Source organism: Leopardus geoffroyi, chromosome B4 (assembly GCF_018350155.1).
Source record: "Leopardus geoffroyi isolate Oge1 chromosome B4, O.geoffroyi_Oge1_pat1.0, whole genome shotgun sequence".
NCBI classification, from domain to species: domain Eukaryota; kingdom Metazoa; phylum Chordata; class Mammalia; order Carnivora; family Felidae; genus Leopardus; species Leopardus geoffroyi.
Window position 1 is genome coordinate 41,277,808 of NC_059341.1, and position 14,242 is coordinate 41,292,049.

The 14,242-nt window shown below is 56.1% G+C and overlaps 1 protein-coding gene across 13 annotated transcripts; it reads right to left on the reverse strand.

The window, feature by feature from the left end:
* Positions 1–902: 902 nt before the first annotated feature.
* Positions 903–14,104, reverse strand: IFFO1 (intermediate filament family orphan 1). 13 transcript variants are annotated; one of them, XM_045463237.1, is made up of 10 exons: positions 13,281–14,104; positions 9,248–9,308; positions 9,002–9,097; positions 8,171–8,311; positions 7,821–7,829; positions 7,002–7,183; positions 6,758–6,878; positions 6,398–6,493; positions 2,579–2,709; positions 903–2,006 (listed from the first exon to the last, which is right to left on the reverse strand). In XM_045463237.1, exons 1-10 carry the CDS (start codon positions 14,051–14,053, stop codon positions 1,907–1,909), a joined length of 1,710 nt encoding a protein of 569 aa, XP_045319193.1. In that variant the 5' UTR covers positions 14,054–14,104; the 3' UTR covers positions 903–1,906. The 13 variants fall into 13 exon arrangements, with proteins under 13 accessions (XP_045319193.1, XP_045319197.1, XP_045319196.1 ...); XM_045463241.1 differs by having other exon boundaries at positions 903–2,010; positions 6,398–6,490; positions 7,002–7,159; positions 7,821–7,826; positions 13,281–14,103; XM_045463240.1 differs by having other exon boundaries at positions 903–2,010; positions 7,002–7,159; positions 7,821–7,826; positions 13,281–14,103.
* Between the last annotated feature and the right edge of the window lie 138 nt (positions 14,105–14,242).

The window sequence follows — 14,242 nt, forward strand, 5'->3', positions numbered from 1 at the left end:
GTCCTGGGCCCAAGTGAAAGGCCTTACAAAAGCACATGTGCATGGGCACTCACTAATTTGAAGACCAGTCTGTCTTCGCTTTGGCTTAGTTTCCCTCTAAGGCTTTTAGGTGCTATGTGATGGGGCACATCCACTTCAGAGGACAAGGCTGTTTTGTCACTGGGTCACCTGGCTTCCTCTCTCTGAAAGCTGTTCTGTCTGCCGCTCCCTGGAGGAGGAACACTGGCACGGGGAGTCAGGGCTTAGGAATTGGGCTACCAAGTCCTCGCGGCCTTGACTGGTTACCTGGTCACTCGGAAGCAGAGCCCTAGCGACGTGGAATACAGTCGAACCGCCAGGGTGCAAAGTCCACCCTGCCTCACAGGTGTGAGGTCTTGAGTAAATTATTTACTTTTGTGTGCCCTAGTTACTCATCTGCAAAGTGATCCGCTACACCCAGCCCCTAAAGGTTTTCCAGAAGGATTATGTTCGGTCGGCTACATAAGTGCACACCACTGTGCAGCAAATGATCAGGAAAAGGGGTAATGCCCACCGCGGTTTAAGAAGATTACTGTCATCTGTGGGTGAGGACTCCGTGGGCAGAGACACAGGCTAGCACCAGCCACGTGGGCAGAGGCCCTGGTTCTGGGCCCAGAACCAGACTTGGCCCCAGCTTGTGTCTCTCTAGTATTTTTTGTGACTTTTTAAAACTTTTTTGTTGAGGTATAACTTACAGAGGGTTAAATGCACAAACTGTGGTCCCGGGCCTCTGCCACTTGTTCCACTTGGGCAAGTTACCTACCACCTCCAGGTGCCTTCCTTTGCACCTGCTTGTATGTCGAGTGAGGAAAACCGGTGTGTGCCTCACAGAGGGGATGGTGTAGCTACTACCAGAAAGTGCTTGAAACAGTGACACAGAAGTGTTCAATAAATACTCGCCAGTTTCATTATTATTAAAGACTCCATTCAAATGTCCGCTCAGCACAGCTTCCCTCAGGCAGTTATGCTGACGTGTCCGCATTCACGGCTCCCCAGTTTCTCCCAAGCTTTTCCAAGTCCAGGACATCTCAGCCTGCTGCTCTCAGTGTATGACAGGCACGGAGGAGGCACATCTTCAGCTGATACTTGAAGAAACTGAGACCCTGAGCACACATGTACACACACACACACACACACACCACACATGCACACACACATACAAGTAGCTTCACCTTTTTCTCTGCCACTCAGCATTGGGAAACTTCCATCTCCCTCCACGGTACTGCACCCAGTCGGATCCAGAAGCCGCCTAGACCGGAGGCCCCTTCAATGCATGGCACTTCCATAAAGGATGGGTCACAGCCCCATCACTGCCATCCACGGGTGGATGACAACGCAAGGGGGGACAGAGCGCCCTGCCCGGTCCCGCCTCCCTCCACCTGCACCTTGGAGGGAAGCCCTCTCCCACTGCATGTGTGTTGCACAAGCCCTGGAAGGACCAGCCTAATCCACTTCATACCAGTGCCTGGGCCAGTTAGCACCAGTACAGAATCAAAGACAGTAAGCTGGCTCGAGGCCTCAAGAGATGGAAGGAAGATCTGACAATCACATTCCTTACTCAATGGAGAAAGTAAGGGGCCACGATCGCTCTGGCAGCATTTTAAAGATGAGAAGTAGCAGACGCCCACGCGTGAAGGCAGGAGAGCCCCAGCTGTGGTGGGAGTCACCTGGGAAGGGCAGGCTGAGCCTCGCTCCAGACACCTCAGAACCCTGAAGGCCAAGGACTAAGGCAGGAAGCCCGAGGGAGGAGCGCCCCAGTCCCCAGGGGCGAGGCTTGGTGCGGCGGGACGGATGGCGTTCCCCTTCTGTGAACCCCCCACCCCTCTGCCTCTGTGAGTTCCCGGCAGGGTGGGGCCCCAGGCCACCAGGCTGGAGGTAGGTCCCTATCTCATGGAGCTATCAGATGAGACATCGCGATCGGAGTCCTCAGTCTCGCTTGGCGGCGGCGGCGGCGGGTCGCTAAGCGGGACCGCAGTGAAAGCAGGAGACTTTCTAGAAAAAAACACCAGTTGTCACCTTGGGGCAGGGAGGAATCCTGATGACACTGGCATTCCTCTCCCGTGGCCTTACTCTCTGGCAGGCCAATGAATGCCATCTCAGGCAAGGGCAGGAGGGCCACAGGGGTGAGGGTGGATGCAGGGTGAGGGCAGTGGGGAAGGGAGAGGGAAATCCCTCCCGCCCCACCCTGATGGGGGATATGGTCCCTGTCTTTATCCTGGGGACTCTGGGAGGCTCAGAGTTCAGAAATATCTCAAATCGCAGTATGAGAGATGTTGTCTGAGCCCGAGTGCAGACTTGATGTCCCCAGCTTTGTGTCTCTCTGTAGTATTTTTGTGACTTTTTAGAACTTACTTTTTTGTTGGAGTTTAACTCACAGAGAGATGCACGAACTGTGGGCCTGGCTTTCAATAAAAAACTGCCCCCATGCCCCTTCTGTTCCTTGCCGGTTTTTAGCTACAGGGTTCTCAGGGCTTGCCCACCAACGGCCTCTGGTGCATGCACCCTTGGAGGAGGACACAGAAGGCGGGCCGCGCCCCACACTCCAGGGGGAGGTCCTCACCGGTCTCCAGACTGGGTGATTAGCCGACGGCAGGTCTCCATCTGTACGTCCAAGCCCCGCTTCATGCTGCACATCTCCATGTACTCGTGCAAGTGCCGGTTCATGTCATTCTTGGCCGTGGCCAGCTCCAGCTGTGGCAGGCGCAGGACGAGACCATCCAGGTCAGCAGTGCCCCTGCCCTTAACCCCCAGGGGCTAACACACCAAGAGCACCAGGCATGGGGCCCAGGTGGCCACGGGTGAAGGCTCAGATTTCAAAATAAGTCAGATGCTGGCGCCTGGGTGGCTCAGTCGGCGAAGTGGCTGACTCTTGACTTTGGCTCAGGTCATGATCTCACAGTTCGTGAGCTCAAGCCCAGCACTGGGCTCTGTGCTCACAGCAAGGAGCCTGCTTCATACCCTCTGCCTCCCTCTTTCTGCCCTTCCCCTGCTCCGTGTCTCTCTCTCTCTCTCAAAAATAAACATTTTTTTTTTAAATAAAAAAGTCCGATCAAGCCAGAAGGCACCAATATACCATCATTCCTTTTAGTTTTCCTGGGGATCTTTGCCTACAGAGGAAGACAGAGGTCTCTGCTACAGGCCTGCATTCTTGCAACAGACCTTCATTGACGAGAGGAACCTAAGTGTGGGCAGGACAGAGAGCCCAGGGTGGCTATCTGTGCACGGCCTTGCTCCCTCCCTGGGCTTCCTGCAGGCCCAATACAATGCTACACCCAGTCTGTCTCCCTCACTAATTTGGGTGCTCCTGGAAGGTGGCCACAGGCCTTTTTAAAATTTTTTAATTTTATTTTTCATAGAGACAGAGCACAAGTGGGGGAAGGGCAAGAGAGAAGGAGACACAGAATCTGAAGCAGGCTCCAGGCTCTGAGCTGTCAGCACAGAGCCCGACACGGGGCTCGAACCCACAAACCACAAGATCATGACCTGAGCCGAAATCAGAAGCTCAACCAACTGAGCCACCCAGGCACCTACATTTTTTTTTTTTTTAAATGTTTATTTTTCAGAGAGAGCACAAGCGGGGGAGGGGGCAGAGAGAAAGGGGGACAGAGGATCTGAAGTGGGTTCCGTGCTGACAGCAGTGAGCCCCATGAGGGGCTTGAACTCACGAACCTCGAGATCACAACCTGAGTCGAAGTCAGAAGCTCAACCAACTGAACCACCCAGGCGCCCCCGCTCCCAGCCCCAGGTCTTATTCATCTCTGCATGTGCCCAGCCCCAAGATGGGAAATTACTTAGTGAGCCTTTTTGAAGTAGCCACAAGCCTCATGGCACAAAGGAGGGGACCTGCCCCGCACTGTTGAAAGAGGCTCAATCCTCCTCTTATCACTCTCGTCTCCTGAGTGGGCAGTTCTCAGAGTCCAACAGAAAGACTTCTGCCACACCCAATGTCCTACTGCGTATAAGATGTATCCCGGTTCAAGAAATGTTACATGTGGGAAAAGGTGGGCTCAGAATCAAGGAAATACGAACTCCCTCTGAGCCAGATTCTGCCACAGGCTTTGAGGTAGAGCTGAGAGGAGGGGTGATGTGGAAAAGATCTGGGCCAGAGACAATCTGCTGCCTCTCTTTGTTTGGGGTACAAAGGACAGGGGCCAAACAGAGAGGCAGAATAAAACGGCTTGGAAGTAACCTGCTTGACTGCCTGAGAGCAAAGAGAAAGGGTAGGAAACTACCCGTGAATAATCTGAATTGGATAGAGGAAACCACCCAGAACTAATCCAAACTGGACAGGGAGAGGATGGGAACTGGGAGGAAGAAGTAAATGGGTCACAGGGCCGGAGAGAAGAGATGGTGGCCTGGGTGGGTCAGAAGCCTAGTGAGTACAGCTCGGATGGCGGCCCTGGTTCCAGAGCAGCAGGGCGTGCTCAGTGCAGGAAGGCATGATGTCACCAGCTCTTGCCCAGATTGGCTGCCACCTACACCCCAATTTCTCCAGCTAAGGAGAGCAGCAGGGGAAGGGGCTAGCTTCCGGAGCCCAGCACTCACCAGGACAGGAAAGAAAGAAATGAAGCAATTATATTCTATCCAAAGACAAGGCTAGGACCACCACCTGTCTGTACATATCTGTACGTATGCCCTTACTTCATGCATTTAAAGCAGGGGTGAGGAGGGGCGCCTGGATGGCTCAGTCGGTTGGGCGTCTGACTTCCTCTCAGGTCATGATCTCACAGTTCATGAGTCCTAGCCCTGTATCGGGCTCTGTGCTGACAGTTTAGAGCCTGGAGCCTGCTTTGGACCCTGTGTCTCCCTCTGTCTCTGCCTTCCCCTGCTCACGCACTGTTTCTCAAAAATGAATAAACATTAAAAAAAAAATTTTTTTTTTTTTTTTAATTTTAAAGCAGGGGTGAGGAGAGGCAGCACCACAGTTGGGAGGCATCTAACAGCCTCCACTGAGAACTGCAGACTCACTGTGTGGCCAGAGACAGGGTAGGGCTGGGACTAGATGGAGAGGAAGGATGAACTCCCTCCCAACCTCCACCTGGGCCTTGGCTTTACCACCGACAATGGGAAATGCTCCTTGCATCTATGCCAGTGACCCCAGGATGGGTCACCAGGGTCAGCACTGCACCCAAAGCCCCCTGTCAGCTCTCCCAACACCTCTCCTAACACCAATCTGCTGCGAGAAAAGAGGAAGACTGTGACATGGGTGTCAAGGAGCGAGCAGAGAGCGACTCTCCCTTCCCCTCTACTCAACAGAGAACAGAAACCTAGCTGCGCCTTTAAAACTTAGCATCTGTCTGCCTGGGCAAGCAACAAAACCAGGCTGACTTAAAGGGGCAGGACCACTTGATGTGTGTTGGGAGGATGAGCATGTAGGAGAATCATCTGTCAACTTCCATCTCAAAATGCGGGCGGCGTGAGACAAGCAAGGGTATAAATGTGCTATGTGGGCTTGAAGAGAGGCCGAGAGTTACAGAGGCCCACATGCGTCTTCCCCAAGCCGGAGCGCTCAGGGCCAGGGAAGGGTCCTCTCCACGAGCAGGAGGGCACCCAGGATCCGCAGCCAGCCCCCTCCCCTCAGCCCCGCCACCCAGGGTGCCACAAACCGCCACAGCCCTGCAGACCTAGCATCTAAGTTAGAGCACCCGCTTCCCTTGCCATCTTGAGAAGGATCTTCCAGGCTAGGGAATGACAATGGAGGTTCCTCCGTCAGCTGAAAGGCTGAACTGAAGAATCACCCAAGTTCAAGTTTACTTCTTAGAGGACTCTACTATCAAACCACCAGGAGTGATAATACTAATAAAGCCACCATGCAGTATGCTTACTAGGAGACAGACACTGCCCTCAGCTCTACGTGTGCATCATTTCATTTGATATTCAAACAACCCTGTGAGGAAGGTACGATCAAGATCCCACTTGAGGGGCACCTGAGTGGCTCAGTCAGTTAAGCATCTGACTCTTGATTTCCGTTTGGGTCATGATCTCACGGTTTGTGAGTTCAAGCCCCGAACTGGGCTCTGTGCTAGCAGTGAGGAGCCTGGTTGGGATTCTGTATCTCCCTCTCTCTCTCTGCCCCTCCCCACTCACTCTGTCTCTCTCTCAAAATAACTAAGCTTAAAAAAAAAAAAAAAAAGATCCCGCGTGACAACTAAAACAGGCTGAGAGACCATAAGCAGCCTGTTAGAAGTTGGAGTGGTAGAAAGTAGGTGACAGGGATGAGATCAGAGCCCCCATCCGTCCTCCTCCCTGGAGAACCTGAGGTCTTTCTTAAGGTTCCACCCCCACAAAAGAAAGGGGGAAGGCCTGGTGTCTGGGGTCCCGCCGCCCCGCTCACAACCCACGGGCCACCCGTGGGCCTCGGCTTCAACGCCAGTCTTACCTCTATTTGGTCAATGGTTTCCTGATATTCTTTTTCCCGGGTTTTGAACAGGGACTCGGTATCTTTGATCACCTTCTCCAAACTGTCTTCCTGCTGCTGAAGCGGAAAGGGAAGCAAGGGAGAGGCCAATGGGGAGGGTGGTGGGGGCATTCCACAGGGGCGAGGCAGGGGAGAGAGAGAGAGTCCGGTTAAAGGAAGCTGCTGAAAGCCGAGAGAAGGAAGAAGGAAGACGGGAGAGGCAGGTACAGGATGGAGGCCACAGAGGGAAAGCAGCAAGGAGTGCAGGGAGGGGAGAGGGGGATGGGGCGTCCAGCTGGGGGGCAGGACTGGCGGGGCCCTGAGGCCGGGAGGGGCCGTTACCTCTCCCTGCGCCTCTGCAGCTGCCATGGCATAGCCTGAGAAATCCTCCCAAAGCAGCAGGGTCTCCTCAGTCTCCTCCCAAGTCAGGCTGTCACAGTCGTCCTCAAAATCATACTCCCTCCTAGAGACAGGGAACCCGCTGTCAAGAGGGGGGTGGGGCCTTCCTGCGGGCGGAGGGCCACTGTCGGGGAGCTCCGGCCTCTGGGGGGCTGCTGAGGGTGGGCCTGGAGGACTCGGGACTCACAGCTGGTTGAGCATGCGCTGCATCTCCTCGTTGATGCTGAGGGCTGTGCTCTCCTCCTCATCCCCATCGGGCTGGCGGGGCCCATCACTCTCCGACAGGGAGGTGTCCTCCTCGATGGCAGCCTTGCGCTCCCGCTTCCGCCCCCCCATGGATGGGACCTTAATGGGAGACAAGTGCAGAGACTACAGAGACGAGGCCGGGTGCATGAGGAGAAGGGCGGGTGGGCGCCGGCAGGGGTGGGGCGGGTGGGAGGGGAGAAGCGTGAACCAGCGGGAGGGCGGGGTGGACAGAGAGAGAAGACACAGTTACAACGACAGGAACAGACACCAGAGTTACCGAGAGACAGGCAGACAGACACAGATGGGGACAGGGCTGCAGACTGAGAAGGAAGAAAAAGAAGAAACAGAAAATAGGGCGGTAAGATCAGGGGAGAAATGGCCTGTTGTGACCACACTATGATGTGCATAATGGCTACAGAGGATTTGTTTTCTAAAAAAAAAAAAAAAAAAAAAAAAAAAGAAGTCTTTCTAATGAAATGACCAAACTAAAAGGAAAGTTTTTGGCTGCAAGGAAGAGGAGGACGCGGTGTAGACAAAGGAGAACCTGAATCATATATCCAGATCTGGAAAGCCGCAGAAGGGATAGAAATGAAGCAAAGAGGGCACGAGGTAGAGTAAAGGGGGGAAGGGCAAGGAAAACAGAGACAGGAAAAGAAATCTGTGCCGAAAAGCCCAGCGGGTCAAAACTGACGGCCGAGGCCTGGGTGGTTTAGAAACTGGGACTGGGACATTAAAAAGCTTGCATGAGAGCAAAACTAACCAGCTTCTTCTGTGGAGAAAGCAAGAAAAGATGAAAGAAAGAGAGGAGAGGAGGTGGACAGAGGAGAGAGAGAGGGAGGGGAGAGACGGTGTTAGAGACGCTTCCAAACCTTCTCTTTCAGAGGCTGTTCCTTGCCCCCCAAGCCTCGTCCCACCAAGGGCCCCAGGGGGCCGAGGTAAGGTCCTCCAAGAAGGAGGGCAGGGCCCGGCTCCCAGCCAGCAATGATGCAAGGTTCACGGCCTGCCCCCACCCTCTCCTGAGGAGCTCAGGCACCGGGGAGGTGTGGGCAGGGTGTCTGGGGCCAAGGCCTGCCCTCGTCCCGGGGCCTGCGGGCAGCCCAGTGCCCTCACCTGGAACATCTTGATCATGTCCTCACAGTTGCGCTGCTGAGCCACGTCGCATAGTTTGGCGGTGATGTCGATGCGGCGACAGATGTCCATATCTACCTTCATGGCCTTTTCCTGGATCTTTGTGTCCAGCTCAGACAGGTTCTGTCCGGGGAACGCAGGGAGTGGTGAGGAGGCAGCCAGCACTCTGGACAAGGACCAATAAGGGCCCTGGCAAGACCCTTACCCTTCCAGTCACATATCACCGCTGACCCCTCCTCCTGGACGCCCTCCCCTGGCACTCGTGGGCTGCTCATGCAGCTGGCGCACTGTTCGCACGGGCGGGGGGAGCCCTGGACACGGTGGCCCGGGACGCGCAGGGGCTCCCCCCCAGAACTTACGCTGCCAGAGAGAGAGGCCAGTGGCAGTTACAAGAGTGGAGAAAGTATTGCAAGAAGAACGGCTGACACTTCAGCATTACGTCTGTGCCAGCATGGTGCTAAGTAGAGTATGTCTTCATGGGCACGCGCCTTGCCTCGCCCATTCCACAGAGGACACAGGCAGAGCGGTGGGGGGACTCACCAGGGCCACACCGCTAGCAGCTTGCAGAGCCGGGATCTGGCCTCTTAACTAACTGCTTAACCACCTCTAGAAATGAGAGAGGCCACACTGCCTCTCAGACACGACACTGGGACTTCCGTTCCTTCTCTCCCTCTTGCATGAGGGTGGGGTGGGGGGCAGGCAGAGGGAGAGGCACGGCACACCAGGCGGCAGCAGTGACCAGGAAGTCAACCGGCCCAAACTCGAAGGGCCCGCCTGCTCTGGCCGGTTTCGGGGTGCGGCGGCTGCACTCACATTGCTCATGAGCCCCTTGAAGACCACTAGCTCCGCTTTCAACTGCTCCACCTTCATCGCTAGCTCCTCCTGGCAGGCGTCAGCCTCTTGGGCTTCCTGCAGTCAGGGAGAAAGCCCCACCGTTAGCGGCTAGCGGCGCTGCCGAGGTAGGAGGCAGATGAAGACAAGGAGGGGCGGTGGGGGGGGGGGGGGCGAGTGGGCAGCAGGGGGCTGAGGGTGCTGGGTGGGGGGGCAGGCGGCCCTCACCTCCTGCAGCTCGTTCACTCGCTCCTGCAGCTGTATCCGCACAGTGTACTCCTCTTCCCACCTGGCAGACACGGGGGGCAGGGAGGGAACGTGGGTGCAGAGTCCCACCCCGCCCCGGCAGCTCCCTGCTCCCCACCCCTCTGGCTCAGGCCTCTCCCTGACTCTAGGTCTGGTGCCCTAGATGCACCGGGGCTGTGGGCAGCCACGTCTGGCCGGCCAGCGGGTGGCCAGCCGCAGCTGTCCGGTGGCTCCACACTTCCTGGCAAGTGTGAGTCGGCCAGCTGCCTTCCCGGAACCTCCAGAACCTGGGGCCGCGCCCCAGGAACTGTATTTAAGAGCAACTGCTGCCACTATGCTCCCTCATGGCGCCCGTCCCCTCAGGCCCCAGCCCCACCAGCTGCCTGGCTGGCCTCCTCCCCTGTCCTGCCCGCACCAGACCACCAGGCCCACCAGCCCGGTCCCCCACCTTCAGTGGCACAGATCCGGTCTCCCGCCTCCTGCCTGCACCAGACCAGGGCTCCTCTAGCCCGCTGCCCTGCCTCTTGTGGTGCCATTTAACCCTGGAGAAGCAGCTGCAGGACACACACCACATCAACAGAGTTGGTCAAGAGCCTGGTAGGAGATGCTCAAAGTCCATCCCCCACAAGCTCCAGAAACCGCCCACCCAGGACCCGTGGAAGCGAGCCGTAGAGAGGAGACCGGGCTGGCCCTGAAGCAAGAAACCTGTGGGAAGCAGGAGCCTGGAGTTCCCAGGCACCCAAACCTGGAGGGACAGGAAGATCAGAGTATGAAAAAGCGCCTCGCTCTACAGTGGCTGGGAACCAGAAGCAGCATGTCCTAGGCTCTAGAATTCCGAGACTAGAACCCCAAGTAGCTAAAAGACACCCTTGGCCGCAGGCAGGGTTGGCTGCCCGGGGCTAGGTTTTTCACTCAATGTGAGTCCACGGTGAGCCGGCGCACAGGCCCTGGCATCGCCAAGGTGAAAGGGCAGTGGAGGCGGCCATGGCCCTGCTTAGGGTTTTGGGACCCTGCGAGGGTGGCAGGGATGGCGGAACTTCTCAGACCCCGTTCACACAGACTCTCAGTGCCTGCCGCTTCTTCCAGTGTGAGAAAGGAGGGGATGATACCACGAGAGAAACCGCAGTATCAGAAACATGGCTAAAGTCTCAAAGAGGACGGCAAGAAAAATGAAAGCCCAAGCGAGTGGGTTCTGCAGACATGGGACTCAATCCTCCCTTCCCCACCTCCATCCTCCCCCCCAACCCTCCTTCCTCCTCTCCTCCCCGGGTTCGCCTGCAGCCTCTTCCCTGTTCCTCCCCCACATCTGCACTGCAGTGTTCCTAATAATAACTCCTCTACATCACCCGCTGCCCCTCCCGCATGGGCAGGGAAGAGGCAGCCAGCCTGGCCACCACCCTGCTGGCCCATCACACAGCCCAGCCCCAGGCCCTCTTGGCTCTCTGTCCACCCTTCCCTGCTGCCCCCATGTCCTTCCCACTTTTGCACTGGCATTCTCAGACAGTCGGGGCCAGTGAGGGGCCCTTGCAGCATCAAGTTATACAGTTTCATAGATAAGACTTTATCTTTTTGGGGCCTGTGGTTTCTCCATCTACAACCTGAAGGCATGGAACGCAGTACCCTCATACTCCTGAGGCTGTGAGTCCCTGGAGAAAGAAAGCAAGACTCACAAGGGGACGATGGCCCTGGGCAAGATGCATGGGAAAGGGTAGCAAGCGACAAATTCAGGTAGAAATTTAAGTAAGGAAATTAGGGAAGGATTGAGATGAACACAGTCTTAGAACACACACAAAAAATCTGAAAATAAGTCATCTAGAAGTTACTAGAATTCTTTAAAATTTATTAATTTTTTTTTTAGTATAATCTCTACACCCAACATGGGGCTCAAACTCAGGACCCCGAGATCAAGAGTCGCATGGTCCCCCTGGATGCTTACTAGAATCCTATTTGCTCTCCATCCAGACTTTCCCACAAATAGGTTCCTTCCGACCTCCATTCAAATCTCATCTCACTTACAAGGTCCCCTAGACATGAGTAGAATTTGAACAATTTCCGTGTATTCTGTGTTTACTAAAGACCTCTCTCCCAAATAAATTATATCCTGGAGCAAAGTGAGGAAGCCGGGGCCATTCCTACACTAGAAAAACTGAGGCCAGGAAAGAGAGATCCACCCAAGGCTGCACACAGCAGGGGCGCTGAAAATAGAACCCAGGAGGCTTCAGCTTCTTCCCAGTTTAGTGCTCAAGCTATACCCATGACTTCCGGGCTACTGACAGGAGCTACAGTGTTGCTTTAAAGAGAACAGAACGAGGGCACAGGATCTGGGGTGGAAGAATGAGTAACTGCCAGTGTCACGTACCATACAACTCTAGCTGCGGGGCCCTCTGCACAGCAGCATGCTGCAGAGCGATGAGCTCATCAGTCCCCAAGGAATAACTCTCTGCTGCCCTGGACAGCTGGACCAAGGACAAACACTCTTTCAGTTAAGAAAAAAAAAAAAATACCGGAGAACAGCAGTTGTTTCTGTGGTTATGGATGCATTCCAGAACTGCCCCCATTCTGCTGCTGACAGTGTTAATTAACTCGTGCAGGGGCAGGGGCGGGGGCAGGGGCAGGCTGGTTTTGGGTGGCATCTGTGTGATGGCTTTAGGAGGTCTGAGAGTCCCAAAGGTACTTATAACATGGACTACAACGAAGGAAGCCAGCATGAGGACAGGACTCAACCTTAGAAAGCCTGCTGATCTGCGATCTGCTAGACTCTAGCAGGTTACAGACCCCTGAAGGTTGCCCCCAGACTCAGGGGTAATTTCCCATAGCATTCAGCCAAGCCCCAGCCCACACCAAGCTGCAACACAGGACCGCAAAGGTAGTTCCCAGGCCTGTCCACAAGGGGTCAGAGTAGCTGATTAAGAGGTTAAACCTGATGGCGCCCAAACTAAAGCCTCCTTCTGACCTGTCATCCTCCTCCTCCACCATGGCATCCCTCAAAGTCTACAAAGAGCTGGCTGTGCTCGTGCTCCTTACTAATGGCCTGGTTATCAATCCTCTAAGGGATCCACTTGTACAGCCAGCGCTAGCATCATATCCCTTCTCCTGGCCCCTTGTGCTACCCTGCCAGTCCCCCACAGAAAGCCAAATCCTCATCCTCAGGGAGCACTGGGCCTGCCCTCCAGATGCCTTATACTCACAGGGTGTGTCCATATTCTCAACTTTTCCCCACTCACTTCCTCTGCTGGCTCTACTCACATTTCGTCATCCTTTGGCTCTTTGTGCTTTTACAGATTCCCCCAGCCTCCATGGCCCTAAGACAACTACCAGTCCCTTCCCCCTTTCCCTAGGGAACTCCTTTTCCCCTTTTTTTCTTTTCTTTTCTTTTTTCTTTCCATTATTTACTCCACACAATGTTCTGAGGCCCCAGAGCCTTTCATATGGAACTGAGTAGGTAGGTACCCAGTTTCCACCGACACTGCTTTGGGAAACCCAGAGTAGGGGTAGGATCACCCACTGTGAGATGCAGCCCCTCCCTCACCACCCCCTCCTAATTTCAGTAGACTCCCAAATGAAAGCGATTATCCTTTTGATCAGTACTTGGAGCTTCTAGCACAAAAGTGCCCTGGGGGCTGAGACTGGTATTACCCCAGATGTGACCTCTCAAATGCGAGACCCTTTCACATCTCATACAACCCCACAGAACAGGGGCAGCCAAACACTGCGGTCTAGATGAGACAGAAAGAAAAGCCACAAGAAAAATATGTATTCCCCACAGCACTCCGCTCCGAGTCTCCTTCTTCCTGTCACGAGTGCGACTTCTGCATTCCCTGTGGATTCCAGTCTTCCTGTATCCAATGCCGTGTAAATACTTCCAAGCTCCTCCTTACACAGCAGGAACTTTACTCTCATTTTATTCCTCCCTGATTCTTGGGCCGCAACGCTCTCCTCTCCTGAACCCACACCTAGTCCAGGCCCCACGTGTGGCATGACACTGAGCCCGGTCCCCACCTGCCCGGTCCCCTACCTCCGCTTGTACTCGTCCCGCTCGCGCTTCACTTTAGCCAGGACGTTGTAGAGCGCACGGATCTCGGGGGTGATGGTGTCGATCTGGACGCCCACCCCGTCGGGGTGCACCCACGACAGGCCAGGCCCTTGCACCAGAGTGGGCTCCAGTCCCGGCCCGAGCCGGCGGGCGTGAGAGAAGGACCAGATGGTGCCGGGCATGAAGCGGGCTGACGAGGAGTAGGAGGTGGAGGTGGAGGTGGAGGGCGACGAGTGGCTGGCAGCGGAGGGCGCGAGGGGGCCGGCTGGCGAGCGCGCGGGCGAGCCCAGCACCCGCGCCGACTGGGTGCAGACGGCGGCCGGCCGGGCGCCGAGAGGCAGCCCCAGGGGCCGGATGGGGCTGACGAAGCCGGTCTGCACGGCCTGGTCGCGGCGAGCCAGGCCCCGCCGGCCCTGCTTACCCTCCTCCAGCGCCTGCTGCAGCTGCTTCTCCAGCAGCCGGTTGCGGCGCTCCAGCTCGTGCACCTTGGCCAGAAAGCAGCGGAACCGGAGGTTCAGGGTCTTGAGCACGTTGATGTTGGAGCCCAGGTCGTTGCGGAGTGCCATGGCGGCGGGGGGCGCCGGGCCCGGCCCGGGCGGCGAGTAGGCAGCCGGGCCGGCCGGGGCGAGCGGCGCCGGGGACACGTCCCCTCCCCCGGCCAAGTGGTCGCCTCCCAGGGGTTCCCCTAGCGGTCCGGCCAGCCCCTGCTGCTCCTGTTGTAGGAGGAAGAGGTTGGGGCCGAATAACGGATTCATGGCTGCGTCTTCTGCTGGGAGACCGAGACCGCTACAGGAGCAGGGATGGAGGGCAAGGGAGAAGAGCCAATGAGGCGCCAGGCGGACGCGGAGCAACCAATCAGACAGCTCGGCGGGAGGGGCAGAGGTCAGGGGGGCGGGGAAGGACAGGGAAGAAGCCAATGAAAGGCTCACTTGGAGGCTGGCACC

Excerpts from the sequence above, each read along its gene's own strand:
- IFFO1 (XM_045463234.1), bottom strand. The coding sequence starts at position 14,053 with ATGAATCCGTTATTCGGCCCCAACCTCTTCCTCCTACAACAGGAGCAG. Across the intron at positions 9,309-13,280 it reads CGGGACGAGTACAAGCGGAG|GTGGGAAGAGGAGTACACTG; the intron begins GTAGGGGACCGG and ends CGTGTCTGCCAG. Across the intron at positions 9,098-9,247 it reads GAGTGAACGAGCTGCAGGAG|GAAGCCCAAGAGGCTGACGC; the intron begins GTGAGGGCCGCC and ends CCCTGACTGCAG.